The following is a 16,279-nucleotide window of genomic DNA, read 5'->3' as shown; positions in this document are numbered from 1 at the left end:
CTCATGGAATCTCTCGGTCCACTGTCATATTCCCCTGCGCTCCCCTCTGATTCCTCTCCTCCGCTCTCTATTTGCTCTCTCCCCTGCTCTTCTGCTCCTGAGCCTCTGACAGCACGCAAGCCTCCTAAAGTTAAAAGGCAAGCCAGGAACCAGGCAGCCTCCACACACACAGACACACACCCCCGACTCCAAACCTCGTGGCTCTTCCCTGTGATGACTGTGATGACTCCTAGCTGATGACTCGTGACGGGACGACGAAAAGTGAGGGCTGGAGACTGGCGCCGCAGCAATTTAGGCTGCTGTACACGCCCCCTTGAAGGCACCTGGTTGGGTGCCTGGCTGAGGGCGTGGGCGGCAGCCAGGTGAGTGGGAGGCAGGGGGCAAACACCCCCTGCTTGAGGCGGAGTTCGGCTCCAGGCCACAACCACTCCCCTCTCTTGCAGGGAGGAGAGTCTTTGTCAAATGGAATCCATTCCATTCAACTTCCAAAAACGTTTGACAACCAAAGCATGACTTCCAATTGGCTGCAGGAGCTTCCTGCACTCAACGCCGGATGTTCGGCTTCCAAAGAATGTTCGCAAACTGGAACGGCGTTCAGGAGCCAAAATGTGTGAGTTGCGAGGTATTTGGGATCCAAGGTACAACTGTACAGTGGAACCTCATTTGTTGAATGTTTCTAAAGTCAAACGTTTCAGCTTTTGAACGCTGACAATCCAGAAGTGAATGCTTCCATTTTCAAACACCCCTCAGAAGTTGAATGGCTTCTGAGGAACGTTTCTCCATTTTTTCAATGGATTTTGCCGACTGGCAATTGCACCTTGATTGTTGAACGTTTTGGAAGTCAAACGTCTTCTGGAACAGATTGCATTTGACAACCAAGGTTCCACTGTATACTATTTGTATCAAGCTGAAGAGGGTAACCCCAGGTCTCAAGAGTGTGGGGTGTGTGGAATTCTGCCCTCTAGATTTCTGTCTGGCCCTTGGAATTCCCCCTAGGCCATACCCCTGTTTTCCAAGCCACCCCTCTTATTGATCATGCTTCTTTGGTAGAAATGTTTCCTGGTACTGCGGTGATGCCTCTTGCTTGTCTGAATGGACATCTTCAAGTGAGTCTGCGGTTGTAGAAACCTCTGAATTTTGTGTGGCTGGACTACAGCCTGCTGTGCAAAGGTAAAACTCCTTTCCATTACTCCGCCCACTTTTCCCTCTGTCTCTCTGCCCACTTCTTGCCCCTCCCACCACTGGCACGTTCCCCCCTCCCCAGCTTTAGTCCTTGGGCTGAACAAGGTCACATTAATAAAGTTAGACTGAAAGGAAACTATTTGTCTTCATTTTCTATTTTATTTAAGTTAGCAAGCGAACTCCCTATTAAACTTCATATTGCCTAACTTCACCAAAAAAACCCACCTACAATTAAATTTCCGTCACACATAATCTTCCTGGCTGCATACTGGAGCCAATTAAATCCCACTTTGGAGAGTCATTGATCTTCAGTCTGTACAGTCCTGGGCTAGTGGGAGCAATGAACTGACTCCGGGTAAAGCAGAGACGTCTGTTCCTCTGCAAGATGGGGATAACAATGACTTATTGTCACTATGCGGATCCCTGAAATAATGTGTGTGGAAAGAGCATTCTTGAAAGTAGTACATTATTTTTATCATCTGCAACACCCACACATCTGGCAGGAGACTCTATTCATTATCGTAAACAGAATTACAGTTGGGTGACTCCATTTCTAAGATTTCACTGTTAGGGCTCATCCACACTTATGCTTGCCCTGTGCCTAGAAAACAGGGATCTGAGCAGTTTTTCATTTGTCCCACTGCTTTCCCCAGGAAAACTCGCTCTTTACTGCTGAATCGGAACAAACACCTATCCACAGAAACCCCAGTTGATGTTTGCTCCTTTCAGCTGTAGAGATCAGGTTTTCCTGGGAGAAAGCAGTGGGCAAGTGGGTGTCTAGGTGAACCTTTCATTTCCAACTCTTTATATTAGCTTGTACCAATTCTAGCCTTACTCTGAGCAGACCCACTGAAATTTATAGGTCTGTTTAATTTAGGTTCATTAATTTCAGCGAGTCTACCCTTAGTAGAAGTTGGTTGAATATGATCCATCTTCTTCAGCACTTTGAGCTGCCTGACAGATGTGAACATTTAAGAGGAGTTAGATACCACTTATATCTTTCCCATGAAATTGACTCATTTTTTTTGCCACATCTCAAACCAACTTTCCTGAAAGTGCCTAATAGGACAATGGCACAAACTCAAGCGTGTCCTATGAGGCAACACCCACAGAAGCAGAGAAATTATTGCCCACTTGAATTCCTCATGCTGGTACTGACCCTCTCCCAAACTCTGAGGTCAATCCAGTTCCACCTCGGATTTGTTTGGATGTTTTCTTGGTGCCTTCCCTTCATCCCTCCTGGCTCCTTGGGCTGGTTTTTGAGGACTCCATGCCTTGCAACAAATCCACAATGCTTTGCTTTTCATTCCTGATGGCAAGTTGGAGTGGCGTGCACCCTGCATTGTCCTCCAGCTCCAGCAGTGCCCCAGCATCCAGCAAAGTCTTTACGATGGCCACGTTGTCTTTGAGCACCGCAAGGTGTGTGGGCGTCCAACCCACCTTGTTCCTGATGTTGACATCTGCCTTGTGCTCAAGGAGGTTGAGGATGCTGAGAAAAGCCCCCCGCTGTACTGACAGGTGGAGTGGAGTCCAGCCCAAATTCTCAGCCTCATTGGGGTCCGCTCCACTTCTTAGCAACTCGGAAATTGCAGCCGCCTCACTGTAACGTGCTGCCAAGTGGAGGGGAGTCCAGTCCAGGCTTCCTCTGGCATTCACTTTGCCATGGTTGTCCACCAGGAGGTGGATGATGTCCACATAGCCTTCGATGGAAGCCAGGTGCAAAGGCGTCCATCCTTTGTCTGTCCTCAGGTCCACAATGGCTCCATATTTTATCAGCTTCTCACAGATAAGGTATTTCCCTTTTGCTACAGCCATATGCAGAGCGCTGTAGTGATTCTGGTCCAGGCTGTTGACTTCAACGCCGTTCTTCAGAAGGTATTGGACCACCCTAAATTTGCCTTTCTCCACAGCGAGGTGAAGAGGGGTCCGGAGGTTTTTCTGCTTCCTTTCCAAGTCTGCACCTTGGCTGGCCAGCATTTTAACGAGCTTGATGTGCCCATAACAAGCTGCCAGGTGCAAGGCAGTCCGTCCCTCATTCTCCTGAGCATTGAGATCAGCCTGGCGTGAGAGGAGAACCCGCACCACGTTCTCAAAGTTGTTCTGAGAGGCCAAGTGAAGGGGCGTCCACCCATCAAGTTCTCGGGTATCAACGTTGGCCTTGTGATCGAGTAGGAGACGTGCAATCCTGTCGTCTCCGTTCTGAGCCACAAAATGGAGAGGTGACCAGTTGTCCTCATCGGCCATGTTGACATCTGCACCATGTTGGATAAGGAGCAAGATGGTCTCCAGAGACCTCTTTTGGACAGCCAGGATGAGGGGTGTGTAGCCACAGGCTATCCTCTTGTTGACATCAGCTCCCTGCTTCAACAGGAATTTCACCTTCTCCAGGTTTCCTGAAGCAACCATGAGGTGAAGGGTGTCTTCGTGGCTCTTGCTAACTTCTTCTGACATTACCAGAGCTTCCAAACTTTCAACCTCATTCTGAGGGAAACAGTGGGATTGATCCTTCTCATTCTCAGCTGAAACAAAATTAAAAGGGGCTGAGAACATAACCAATGAGATCTGGTGATATCAGGTGCTTTGGTTCTGCTGAAATGTGGCCCAATGCCATCTATGAAGTACTACTGTCAACTGCTGTGGTCAAGCTATTTATTAATTTTATTAAATTATGTCCCACCTTTCTTCCAAGGAGCTCAAAATTTCATAGATGCTTCTTCCTCTCCCCATTTTATCCTCACAACAACCCAGTGAGATAGGCTGAAAAGATGGTGACTGGCCCAGGTTCACCCAAGTTTGAGTTTCATGGCAGAGTGGGGATTTGAATCCTGGTCTCCCAGGTTCAACACTCTAATTAATTAATGTACCACACTGGCTCTGATATACAGCATGATCCATCTCTGTCATATAAGGGTGCTAATTTTGCATTCTGGGATCTATAAATATTTGCTTGTGCCATTCTCTACATTCTCAAGCAGACAGAGCTCTCCTACTGGATTGGTCAGCAATAAGAAGTCCTCCCCTTGGTCATTTTCATTAGAAACACAGCTGCCCCCATATATCCAGTCAGTCTGTGAAGTTGTCCAAATTGTGCATTGTGACCCACATCTCCAATACAACTGATTGTAATGTTTACCTTCATATCTTACACCAAGCTTATCTCCTGTTCCCATCAGAATTACACTGCAGGTTGCAACAAGGAGCAATGCATTCTGCCTGCTTACTCCCTGTCACCACTTCTATCCCCATTCCATATGGGTCACTAGTCTGAACTTTCACCCCTGAATAGGTTTGTGAACTGTGGTTTTCTGCCTGACCCCAAATTGATGCTGGAATTACACACAAACACCCATCGATTAGGACTTGATTTGCTCAAGTCCCAACTGGTTCTTATATCATTGCCTCATTGTGTTTCAATAGGTTTTCAGTTACTTACATTCTAGTTACTAACAGGTCATTGAGATAATTTCTTTAACTGATCCAATTAATTCCTGTTTGTAAGCCTAACTTCCAACCTCCATTCAGACCAAGAACTCTCAAAATGACTTGAATGTTGCTGCTAGCCACCACACCTCTCAAAACCCAGAACAGGGCAGTGGGGAATGATGGGCAAAGGCTGTCTCAAGATTCAGTGCAATGCACTAAGGTCAGATTCCCTTATCCCGCTTGGAACAGAACATGTTGAGCAGTAGGACTTTGCAGAACTCCAAAATGTGTTTTAGATCCTACAAAAGCAGATACCCACCACTGTTGTGTGCTTCCTGAAAGGGACCAGATCCATTTGTACCCTTTCTCTTTGTATTGAAGACATGGAAAAGAGCATGGAGACAGTTAGCAATGTAATAACACAAGCCATGTGCTTTTCTGTCATGATATCTCTTTTAAAAGGCCTCTTTACTGGATTGTGCTGTGTTTTATATTCATTTTCACTTTCTGTGCTACACACTTGTTACACAAAGGCATTCATTTCTTTGTTCACCTTTTATGGCCTTTTTGAAAATAAAGAAAAATCTATCTATTTATCTATCTATCATCTATCATCTATCATCTATCAACTATCAACTATCAACTATCAACTATCAACTATCATCTATCTATCTATATCTATCTATTTAGGAATCGTGTCTACTGGAGAACTACAAATATGCAGAGCCCATCAGAACAGCAAGTCCCACAACTGACCTTGAGATGTTTTGCATCATTTCAGATCCTACTTCTGTAACCTTCTTAAGATGCAACACACGGAGAATTCCCTTCCTATTTAGGGCAAATGCTCTGCCTAAAATGACCAAGGTAGCAGGACAGCTTTCCCCTTACCTGTTCTCTTCTAGAGAAAGGAGGCTTCACCGACATCTTCCTGGAGAAGCGCTCATTCTCCAGGTCCACCACAGGGCATTGGGTTAGGGACAATAGCATGTCCGTCTCCACCACAACATCTAAGGAAGTGGAAAAGATTGGGAATAAGCTCATTTCAAGGACTTGCAGTTCCATTTCCCATGCAGCTGAAGAATGATGAAATGCCAGTTAGTTGTGGAGACCAGATCCTACATGTTCTGGGGAGGTCCATGTTCCAGAGATATGGTAGATGGGGCCTTCTCTGTGGCAGCAGCACTTATAAGATGTCGCTCATAGCAGAAAACCTGCTTTTCATGCAGAAAGTCTCAGGTTCAAGCTCTGGCATCAAGAGGTAAAGGATCTCAGGTAGGATGTAATGGGAAAGATGCTTGACTGGGACCCTGAGGAGGAGCTGCCTCTCAGACTGGGCATCATCTGACTAGATCAGGGATGAGGAGCATGTAGCCCTTTGTATATTGTTGGACTCCAACTCTTAGCAGCCCCAGAAGCCAGCAAAGCCAATGGCTGGGGATGATGAAACCTGAAGTCCAGCAACATCTGGAGGTCCACAGGTTCCCCATCCCTGATTTAAGAAGTAGCATTCTCTACTGCAAGAGGCATTCCATCCTGAGACCATAGAACACCTCTTCTCAGTTCAAGGATTGGAATCCCTGTGGTCCTCTAGATATTTTTGGACTCCAATTCCCAACAGCCCCAACAGCCAGCATGACTAATGGCCAGAAATGATGGGAATTGTAGTAGCCCAGTATCATCTGATCGATCCTCACAGGTTGCCTATCCTTGGGCTGTATGGATCAATGGTCTGCAATCTCTGGATGAGGTCAAAAGCCCAGCTGGGATCTCATATGTGGAATATCTCTCAGGAGGAATCCTTTCAGCTACCAGACCTGTGAAGCTTGGCCTCCTCTGGGGCTCTTGGTCCCAACATCTCTTCATCAAGTCAACCATCTGCTGGCATTCCGCTGGCCAGTCATCATGGATGGGCTCCATGGAGGGGCGCTGGCCTGTTGCCACGGTGACGATGACAGCCATTGTCTTGACCCCTGTTGAAAACAAAAAAGGACCTTCTGTCACGTATTTTTCCTCTGTGGGAAAACTGTGGGTGTATGTTAGGAGAAATGTGCACTAGATTGCTGACAGGTTTTTGTGAGGACTTAAAAAAAAAATCACCAGCTGATGTGACATTGCGACACACTGGATTTAATACTGGCAAAAATGAGAAACTGAGAGAAACCTAAATGGGCAGATATGTCCATCTCTTGTGGTGAGTGGCAAAAAGGGCCTCCTCTCTGGTGGTAGTCCACTTCAGAAACATCCTCTCCAGAAAAATCAAGTTGAATCCCTCAGCTTGAGCCAGTCAAGATACCCCCTGCCCTCCCACCAAGACATCTGAACCGCCTTTACAGAGTGGTGCTTAAGCTGGGTTGATTCAAAAGGATTTTATCCCACTGTTTATAAGTGTTAACTTCATTTTACATCTGCTCCTTTGCTGCGGTTTTCTTCCTGCTGTTTTTATGGTTTTCATTTTAATTTCCCTTTGTGCAAATTCTCTTTATTTGGCTGTTACTCACTTTGGGAGTTTGCTTTTCCCAAGCTGAAAAGGAGGCTTTAAATCTGGGGTTGGGGGTGGGTGGGATGGAACAGATAGTTCGTTGTTTTTAATTTTTGTTAATGTATGGAAAGACTGCCTTTTTAGGCATAGCTCACATGGGGCGGCTTCCCTGTCATAAAAACAATAGATTTCAAAAGAAGCAGCTAGATGGTTTATATGGAAGCAGCACAAATGTTATTTAAAAAACATAGACTGCTTAAAATAAATAAACCAAGAGCAATATAAATTTCAGCAGATTAAAAAAAAAGCCATGCATTTACTAGATGTTTTGGAAAGTTGTTTGTTCTCTATGCATTTCAACAGCTCTTAAGATATAATCAAATTTTGGGTTCCTGAGATCAAGGAGCAGGTTTTCACCTATGCTTGGATAAAATTGGATGCCATTTTGAATCAAGATGGCAGGCTGAAGTTTTCTAAACTGCACTGATTTTGGGGGGGAGGGTGGTTCTTAGAATTATTGAGCAACATTGGGGCCTACCCCACTTGCTCTAAATAAATAAAAATAAAGGCATTTCCTTCATTAACAACACATTGGCAATTCACTCTGATGGAGTGATGCTCATAGGGTTATGAAGAAGTGATCTCTGGATATGTAACTGTTCTTGCATGGGTGAGAAACCTGTGGCCATCGTGATGCTGTTGGGACTCCAGCTCCCATCATCCTTGACCATTGTCCATCATGGCTGGACAAGATATGTGGAAGGGGTCACAGGTTTGCCATCGCTGTCCCAGAAGGAGTTACTGGAAGCCTGTACTGAAACTTCTGTTCCAAACCCTCACCTTCATTCTGCAAAGGAGAACCCTGGGAGAATAGGTGATTTCCATCTCCTCACCCCATCAGAATTACCTGAATATGGCTTCTTCTGGGTAAGAATCTCCCAGATGACAATCCCAAAGCTTGAAAAAGAAAGAAAGAAATTAAGATGAAACAAATACAAACAAAAGCACAAAGCATTATTAGGAGGAAATAGTTACACATGGAGCTTAAACAAAACAGGGATTTGAAAACTATGAAATATGGTCATGTGGAGCAACATGGTGGGCCCAAAGGTATTTTGCGGCCTGAAAGAAAAGACAAAATGGCTCCTTCCCCCTTTCCATGTATGGAAACCAACAAAACTGCAGTTGGATGTTGTTACTTCAACACAGGTAATGAGGAGAACTATCCCATCATACCTGAATGTAGTAGGCAGAGGCGGCACATCCCATTTGCTGCCTGAGGTGAAACAGAAATGTGCCATGCCGCTGTCCTGCCATGCCACCAAGCCAACATCTCCCTGACCTGGGTTGTGTGGTGGCACCCATTAAGTGGCGGTGGGCTCCAATAAGATCTCACCGAAATCTGAGGAGATCTCACAATATTTTGGTGAGATCTCATCAGAAGCCAACACTGCTGCCAGCATTGCTTCTCCGCTGGTGGCAGAGGGCCCACAGGGGCACTGCCTCTTGCACTTCTGCCACCTGAGGCAGCAGCCTCATCCTACCTCATGAGCAGACTGGCCCTGGCATTAGGCTAGCATGAGAGGGGGGCACTTGGACACACACTTAACTTTTCCTGCTCCAAGTGCCTCAGGATCTGTTACCTTAAGCATCCTCCTCATTCTGCCTAATGATTGGGTTGGGCGCAGACTGCAAGCTGAGAAGTGGCAAGCAAGACTCAACAGTGGTCAGAAGTTAAGTCAATTCCACCAGAGAATGGATAGCCAGCAACTCAAAGAGACAGCAGGTTGGTCCTCACCTGTAGACATCAAACTTGGTTCCTGGTGGACTGGCACTCTGCAGAAGTATCTCAGGAGGGATATAGCTCAAACTACCCCTCTGGGCTGACCTCTCAATGTATTCCATTAGGCTTGATTCCTCCATCCACTTGCAGAGTCCAAAATCTGAAATCTGAAGTCAAGGTGAAATAAAAGTACATTTTTCACTTCCATGCCTACCACTGATGTAACTTCATTTGTCTCCTTATTTCTGGGCATGGGCTCCTTTTTGTATTTGTGTGAGAGTGTGTTGGTGTGTGTGATGGATGTTATATAAAATTTACTTTAATTATAACTGGAGCAAAAAAACACAAACTCACAGATGTTTTAATTTTTCAACATCCTCTGGCCAGAACAAGAGGCAGATGAATAAGCAGCGCTGCAGTGAGTAAGAGGAGGAGCAGGTCCTGGGGGCTCTTGTCATTGGACTGCATTCCGGGATGTGGGCCCTCAGTAGGTGCCCAATCACGCCAACCCTTGGCATCAGCCCTGATCTTTCCCATCCTTCAAACTTGTAACTGGATATGTTAGAGACAGAACCTGGGACTTTCTACAGGCAAAGCTGCATCATACATGCAGGACTGAGCCATCACATACACACACACTAATCCTGCTCCCCAGGGATGCGGGTGGCGCTGTGGTCTAAACCACTGAGCCTCTTGGGCTTGCCAATCAGAAGGTCGGCAGTTGAAATTCCTGCGACAGGGTGAGCTCCCATTGCTCTGTCCCAGCTTCTGCCAACCTAGCAGTTCAAAAGCACGCCAGTGCAAGTAGATAAATAGGTACCGCTCTGGCGGGAAGGTAAATCGCATTTCTGTGCGCTCTGTTTTCCATCACGGTGTCCCATTGCACCAGAAGCAGTTTAGTCATGCTGCCAACATGACCCGGAAAGCTGTCTGTGGATAAACACCGGCTCTCTTGGCCTGAAGCGAGATGAGCGCTGCACCCCATAGTCACCCTTGACTGGATTTAACCGTCCAGCGGTTTTTTTACCTTTTCCCTTTACCTGAATCCTGCTCCCTAGTTTGAGCTCACCTTCACATGCATGTTGGCATCCAGTAGGATGTTTCCTGGCTTTAGGTCCAGGTGAAGCAAAGGAGGCTTCAGACTGTGCAAGAAGTTCACAGCCAAGCTCGTCTCATGGATGATCCGGAACTTGAGTTGCCAAGACATTTGGTGGGTGGGGAGAATCTTCTCCAGGGACCCATTGGCCATATATTCCATCACAATCCCCAAAGGGCTGTAACAGATACCATAGATGGACACAATGTGCTGGAACTTGATTTTCTCTATTTTGGCTGCCTCTTCAACGAGATGCTTTGTGCTGGTTCTACAGGGGGGTAATGTGGAGCATTACTGCTAAGTTTTGGTCTCAAAACAGTGAAAGTCACAAATAAGAACACAAGGTGAGCCTGCTGTGTCGGATCCATGTTGTCAAGCTCTGTTGTTTCAGTTTTACAACAACAGCACAACACATTAGTGTACTTTAACTTCAGTGGTAGATGCAGGTCAGTGCAAAAGATTGGCTGAGATGGTACCAAGGGATGACGCCTAGACAGGATGCTGATGGTGCCACGGTGAGCAATTCAATGAATGATTTGTGTAGTCTGGATTAGAAACTGAGGAAGAACACAGTTTAAATAGATGCATACATTAAATTTTGTGGCTTTGCCTTCATTGGATCACCTCTGGCATCAAGTGCCTACTAATGTCCAAGCCACTCATGAGTGGAACATTTTTCTTCCTCTCTCATAATATTAGGACTTGGAGACATCCAATGAAACTGAACATTGGAAGGCTCAGGACAGACAAAAGGACTTCGTCACACAGTTAGAAATCGCTCCCACAAGAGGTGGTGATGGGAAGAATAGGGTGTTGGATGAGATGGGCCATTGGTCATTAGCCTGATTCAGCATGCTCTTCTTGTGTCAGGATTTTTTTATAAAAAAATAATAATAATCCTAATTATATACAAAACTATTCACACAAAAGTCATATTATATACATATACATATATGTATGTATGTATGTATGTATGTATGTATGTATGTATATGTGTGTGTGTGTACACACACACACACACACACACATATATATATATATATATATATATATATATATATATATATATATGGTCCCATGTTATACTACAGTTCAGCAGCATTATTTTATACAGTTATATGCATTGTTGCATGTATATGCTTATGCACTGGTAACCTGGAAACCTGGAGTAAAACAGTATATGCAAAAAATGAGTATATGAGAATTGTTCATATTTTTAGAAGGACCAATAAAAAAACTAACTGGCATCTCATCTAGCTCAGTGAGTGAGATGGAAATGATTGAAATTCTATAGATAAGATAAACCAGAAAAGTAAAGCTTTTGGTTGACAATTTTAGTCCAAGCTCTCTCATGACAATCTTGCGATGCTAAGGGTAGTAGACCAGTGAGGTTTAAATTTAGGCGAAGCCAATAATTAAAAGTCCTGTGCCAAATCTGTAATTCAACAGAGGGGAGGTTAGCCTCTAAGCACAATGAAGCTTTTGGAACACAGGATAGAAGAAAAAAAATGCCTTAGGAACTTTGAACAGCTTCTGTAGATCGAAGGTGAGCGCCTGTCCAAATCTGAGACCCATATATAACTGTGCTAGGGGTCTAGCTTTAAACACTTCAAGGGCTGAGGGTATGTGATTGCCACCTTTTGTATGGAAAAAGCATGTCAGAATTTTGGCACTTTGGGACGCTTTTTGCTTTGCATGTATCTGATGGGCTCCCTATGACCCTGTTGACTGGAAAATAAAGCCGAGGTATTTAAAGACCAATAAAAAAATAACTGGCATCATGGAAATGATTGAAATTCTGTGCAGATAAACCCAGCATTGAAATTCTGGGGGAACGCCATTCCTATTTTGGAATTACACATGTGATCAATGTCCAGCCCTTCTTGAGCGTAGCATCAAGATGACTTAGAAGTGTGGGAACAGTGCATCACAGCTTAGTCATCATCACAGAGAGAACACCTGGACTGCACTAAGAACCTGACCAATATGCATTGTGTTCACCACATCACTAGCAGTGGTACTCCTACAAGCAAGTTCACTACCTGCTTGCCCATGGGCTTGCAAGCCCCTCTGTGACATCAGAGAGCCTTGAGGCAGTCTGAGGCAGTACTGCACCTCTGACTGTGCTTGGTTCAGCTGCATTTCATTTCCTTCTGACCTCAGTGCTTATACAGTGGTACCTCAGGTTAAGTACTTAATTTGTTCCGGAGGTCTGTACTTAACCTGAAACTGTTCTTAACCTGAAGCACCACTTTAGCTAATGGGGCCTCCTGCTGCTGCCACACCGCTGGAGCACGATTTCTGTTTTCATCCTGAAGCAAAGTACTTAATCTGAAGCACTACTTCTGGGTTAGCAGAGTCTGTAACCTGAAGCGTATGTAACCTGAAGTGTAGGTAACCTGAGGTACCACTGTAGTTCCTCCAATCATTTATACATGGCTGCAACTCAGGGCTCAACCACACTTCCGCTTGTTCTGTGATTTCAAAGCATGGACTCTGTTTCCCTGCTGCTTTCCCTGGGAAAACCCACTGTTTGCTTCTGAATCAGAAAAATCCACAGAAAACAAGACTGACGTTTGTTCCAATTCATCAGCAAACAGTGGGTTTTCCCAAGGAAAGCAGCAGGAAAAAAGAAAAACCTCTTGGACCACCTAGAAGTCACAGACCAAATGGAAGTATGATGAGCCCTCAGAACAGGCACCCCCAGACTCGGCCCTCCAGATGTTTTGGGACTACGGTTCCCATCATTCCTGACCACTGGTCCTGTTAGCGAGGGATGATGGGAGTTGTAGTCCCAAAACATCTGGAGGGACGAGTTTGTGGATGCCTACCTCAGAATAACACTCCATGCACTTGTTGGAGTGGACCGTTGTTCACAAAACCTGTGTCATTAAATTTTTTAGCCTTTAAGGTTTGTTTTCCTATAGGGCAGAGTTTCCCAAACTTGGGTCTCCAGCTGTTTTTGACTACAACTCCTATCATCCCTAGCCAGAAGAACCAGTGGTCAGGGATGATGGGAATTGTAGTCCAAAAGCCATTGGAAAACCAAGTTTGGGAAACCCTGCTATAGAGTATACCATGGATCAAGAGGGGAGAAAGGAGAGGGCAGGAAATCTGTGGCTAAAGTACGACTGAGTAATGGTTTCAAAAGTGCAGAGGGTCCCAAAGAGTGAGAGGTGTTCAAATGCCTTTTAAAAGTTGATGCACTTCATGAGTGGTTCCCCCCCCCAAAAAAAATGAAGACAAGAAATCTTAATTACAAGGATTACAGGGAAACAGTGAATGACAGAGCCCATCTACATAATGGATATTTTAAAGACAGTTGGTTGGTTTGGAAATTCCATACCAGAACAGGCAACCATTGCAGTATCTAGTCTTGTTTTGCCTGGGTGCAATGCAACAGTTTTTTATCTTGCTTCTCAGCTGGCTTCACATTCTGCTTGACAACTTGCCTGACCAGTTGGTGCAGCTCAACACACGTTGAAGGCTGCCAAGAGAATTAGCTGCAGGCACTTGACAAAGTGGGCCTGAAGCAAACCAGGCCAGTCTCAACTCGCCTCCCACTGAATGCTGTTTTTGTTGCTTTGGCCAAGCGCGATGAACAGTCTAGTGCCAAGGTGTGAGCTAAGCACATCCAAAGAGCCTTTCAAACAGAAATCTGCCAAGGCAACCCTCTCCAAAGAAAGCACCTAGCACAGCCAAGCAGATTACCTGTCAGGTCTGGAGTCCTGGGGAAGGCGAGAGGAGCACTTCACTGCAAAGGTGGTTCTCCATCGCTTGTGCCTCACTCGGAAGACCTCGCCAAAAACCCCACTGGCCACCTTGAGCCAATCGTCCTCAAAATCTTCCTTGGTGAACATGGTTAAGCTGCCCGAATGCCGGTCCATTTCCAGAAGAACAAGCCAGGAGGAGCCTTCCTCTGGAGAGCTGCCTCCGCCTCTTGTTCCTCTGCATCTGATGAGACAAGGAAAGCCCAGGGAGGACTGACTTCCTGGTTCTGGCTTGCCAAGGGCGGGCAAAGAAAGCTGTGTGTGTTGATTGCATTTGTTTGGCGTGACTCTTAATGAAGTCACAAGATCCACAGTTTGCAGCAGGCAGCAGCGCCCTCCGAAACAGACCAGCTCTTATACAAGTAAGACAGCAAGGAGAGAGAGAGATACAGTGGTACTTCGGGTTACATACGCTTCAGGTTACAAACGCTTCAGGTTACAGACTCCGCTAATCCAGAAATGGTGCTTCAGGTTAAGAACTTTGCTTCAGGATGAGAACAGAAATCATGCTCCAGTGGTGCGGCAGCAGCAGGAGGCCCCATTAGCTAAAATAGTGCTTCAGGTTAAGAACAGTTTCAGGTTAAGTACAGACCTCCGGAATGAATTAAGTACTTAACCTGAGGTACCACTGTACAGTACACACACAGAGGCCTCTCCAGTGTGATAATCCTGTCTGGGTGGGGAGATTTTTCTGCCTTCAAGTGAGCTATTTTGGCCCATCTGAAGACCCACAAGTGCTGAAGGCCATTGAAAGAAGCTCTTACCCACCCTTCTCTCACCCTGTCTGTTCTACTCCTCACAGTCAAAAATTAAATTGTATGTTTCTTGGGGCAGATATCTGTCCCGTTTATTTATTCCTGTACTGTGCTTTGATGGAGATGTATTTCCCAACAAAGAGCGCTTCATAGTGAGGCATTCCTGATCGAACCATGGTTTAGTTTTGTTGGAGTATAATGGCTGCCACATTGCCTTTTTTGGGGTCAAATAGGGTTGAAGAAGTGAAATCAAATCCTGAAACAAGTTTATTCTAGTTTCAGGGCATGAGGAGTTTAAGAGGTTGTCTCTCCTAATGAGGAATATATCTGAGTGTAACCTGATAGAGATGGAGAAATATAAATATAACATGTCAAGTGTGGGGCAGGGGACTGCTCTTTCTGCATTTATCCTATTTCAGTCGGTCTCTGACTGTTTCATTCTGTTGACACTGTAAGTTTTTAAATCAATGAATGAATACACTGTATGTGTTGTCATGTGTGCTTTAATAGTGATGTTACTGATTTTGATGCCTTGTGTTTGCCTGCTTTGAAGAAGAGCTGGGTGGTAATGTGTTACATATACAGTGGTACCTCGGGTTAAGTACTTAATTCGTTCCGGAGGTCCGTTCTTAACCTGAAACTGTTCTTAACCTGAAGCACCACTTTAGCTAATGGGGCCTCCCGCTGCTGCCGCGCTGCCGGAGCACGATTTCTGTTCTCATCCTGAAGCAAAGTTCTTAACCTGAAGTATTATTTCTGGTTAGCAGAGTCTGTAACCTGAAGCGTATGTAACCTGAAGCGTATGTAACTTGGGGTACCACTGTATACAAATAACTACAAAAGGGTATGATCATCCAGTGCACATTTTCTCAGGAGGAAACCTTGCCTGAGGGAGCATTGGTAGAGATGTTAGGCAGAAACTCCACAAACGCTATGTCACCACTAGTGTGCAGTGTCTGGGAAGTCCCAGGGTGATCACATGGCACATCTGATTCTCAAATGTCTCCTGCTTAACTCCTTCACTCAGGAATGGAATGGTGTGGTTTATGAAGTTACATAAGAAGGGAAAATCCCCAACCCATCCCAAACAGCTCAACCCTGCAGAAACATCCCAGCAAGTAATTAAACTTTTATGAGTCCTGCTGGTCAGTGGCTCAAGTTGCTTCATAATCTGATCAGCAGTGAGAAAGGGAATTAATTTCACTTAATTGCACACTTCCTCTCCCTCTCCCTCCCTCCCTCTCTCTCTCTCTCTCTCTCTCTCTCTCTCTCTTGATCTATCAGACACAAAGCTTAATTGCAGAACTGAGAGCTGCCAAATTCCAACATCTGGATTTTGTTGTCCTAAAAATTCCTCCCCACCCCCAGTTGTAGGTAAGTTAAAAAAAGTTTTTTGTCGGCAAGGAAGAGAACTGTGCACAAGCTCAGAGGAATACTTTATTATTTCACATGCTTCCGGGGTCTAGTACAGAAAGCAGGTTCTATGAATCAAGTCAGTCAAGTCTCGTGACTAGAACTTCAGCTTGAAGTAACCATCTGCCCAAACTTGGCCCCAAATCCCACTTCACAATATCATACTCATTGATCCTTTGAGGCAGAGAAAAAGCCCAAAATGATGTTAGAGCGCAGAATACCAAACTGGAAAATGAATCAACAGGCATTGTAATGTTAGTGCCAAAGGAGCACTAATCTCCAAATCAGTTGGGAATCATAGTTTTCTCTATGTCAACAGATTAAGCAGCCTGGCTAGGTGGATGAGGCGAAGGACAAAGGAACCCTAAAAACTGA

General features: G+C 45.2%; 1 protein-coding gene across 1 annotated transcript; it reads right to left on the bottom strand.

Moving 5' to 3' along the window:
- Positions 1–1,367: 1,367 nt before the first annotated feature.
- On the bottom strand, positions 1,368–13,918 carry ANKK1 (ankyrin repeat and kinase domain containing 1). The gene is made up of 8 exons (XM_053367580.1): positions 13,678–13,918; positions 9,940–10,234; positions 8,886–9,037; positions 7,995–8,044; positions 6,423–6,578; positions 5,497–5,615; positions 4,925–4,973; positions 1,368–3,701 (listed from the first exon to the last, which is right to left on the bottom strand). The coding sequence occupies exons 1-8, from the start codon at positions 13,851–13,853 to the stop codon at positions 2,413–2,415; spliced, it is 2,286 nt and encodes a 761-aa protein (XP_053223555.1). The 5' UTR covers positions 13,854–13,918; the 3' UTR covers positions 1,368–2,412.
- Between the last annotated feature and the right edge of the window lie 2,361 nt (positions 13,919–16,279).

Source organism: Podarcis raffonei, chromosome 15 (genome assembly GCF_027172205.1).
Source record: "Podarcis raffonei isolate rPodRaf1 chromosome 15, rPodRaf1.pri, whole genome shotgun sequence".
NCBI lineage: Eukaryota > Metazoa > Chordata > Lepidosauria > Squamata > Lacertidae > Podarcis > Podarcis raffonei.
This window is presented reverse-complemented; position numbering and strand designations above follow the sequence as displayed.

Bases quoted from the DNA above. Each gene is read 5' to 3' on its own strand.
- ANKK1 (XM_053367580.1), bottom strand. From the start codon at position 13,853: ATGGACCGGCATTCGGGCAGCTTAACCATGTTCACCAAGGAAGATTTT. The intron at 10,235-13,677 runs GTAATCTGCTTG...ACCCCCCTGTAG, and splicing joins CAGGACTCCAGACCTGACAG to AACCAGCACAAAGCATCTCG. The intron at 5,616-6,422 runs GTCTGGTAGCTG...CCACTTCCTTAG, and splicing joins GAGGAGGCCAAGCTTCACAG to ATGTTGTGGTGGAGACGGAC.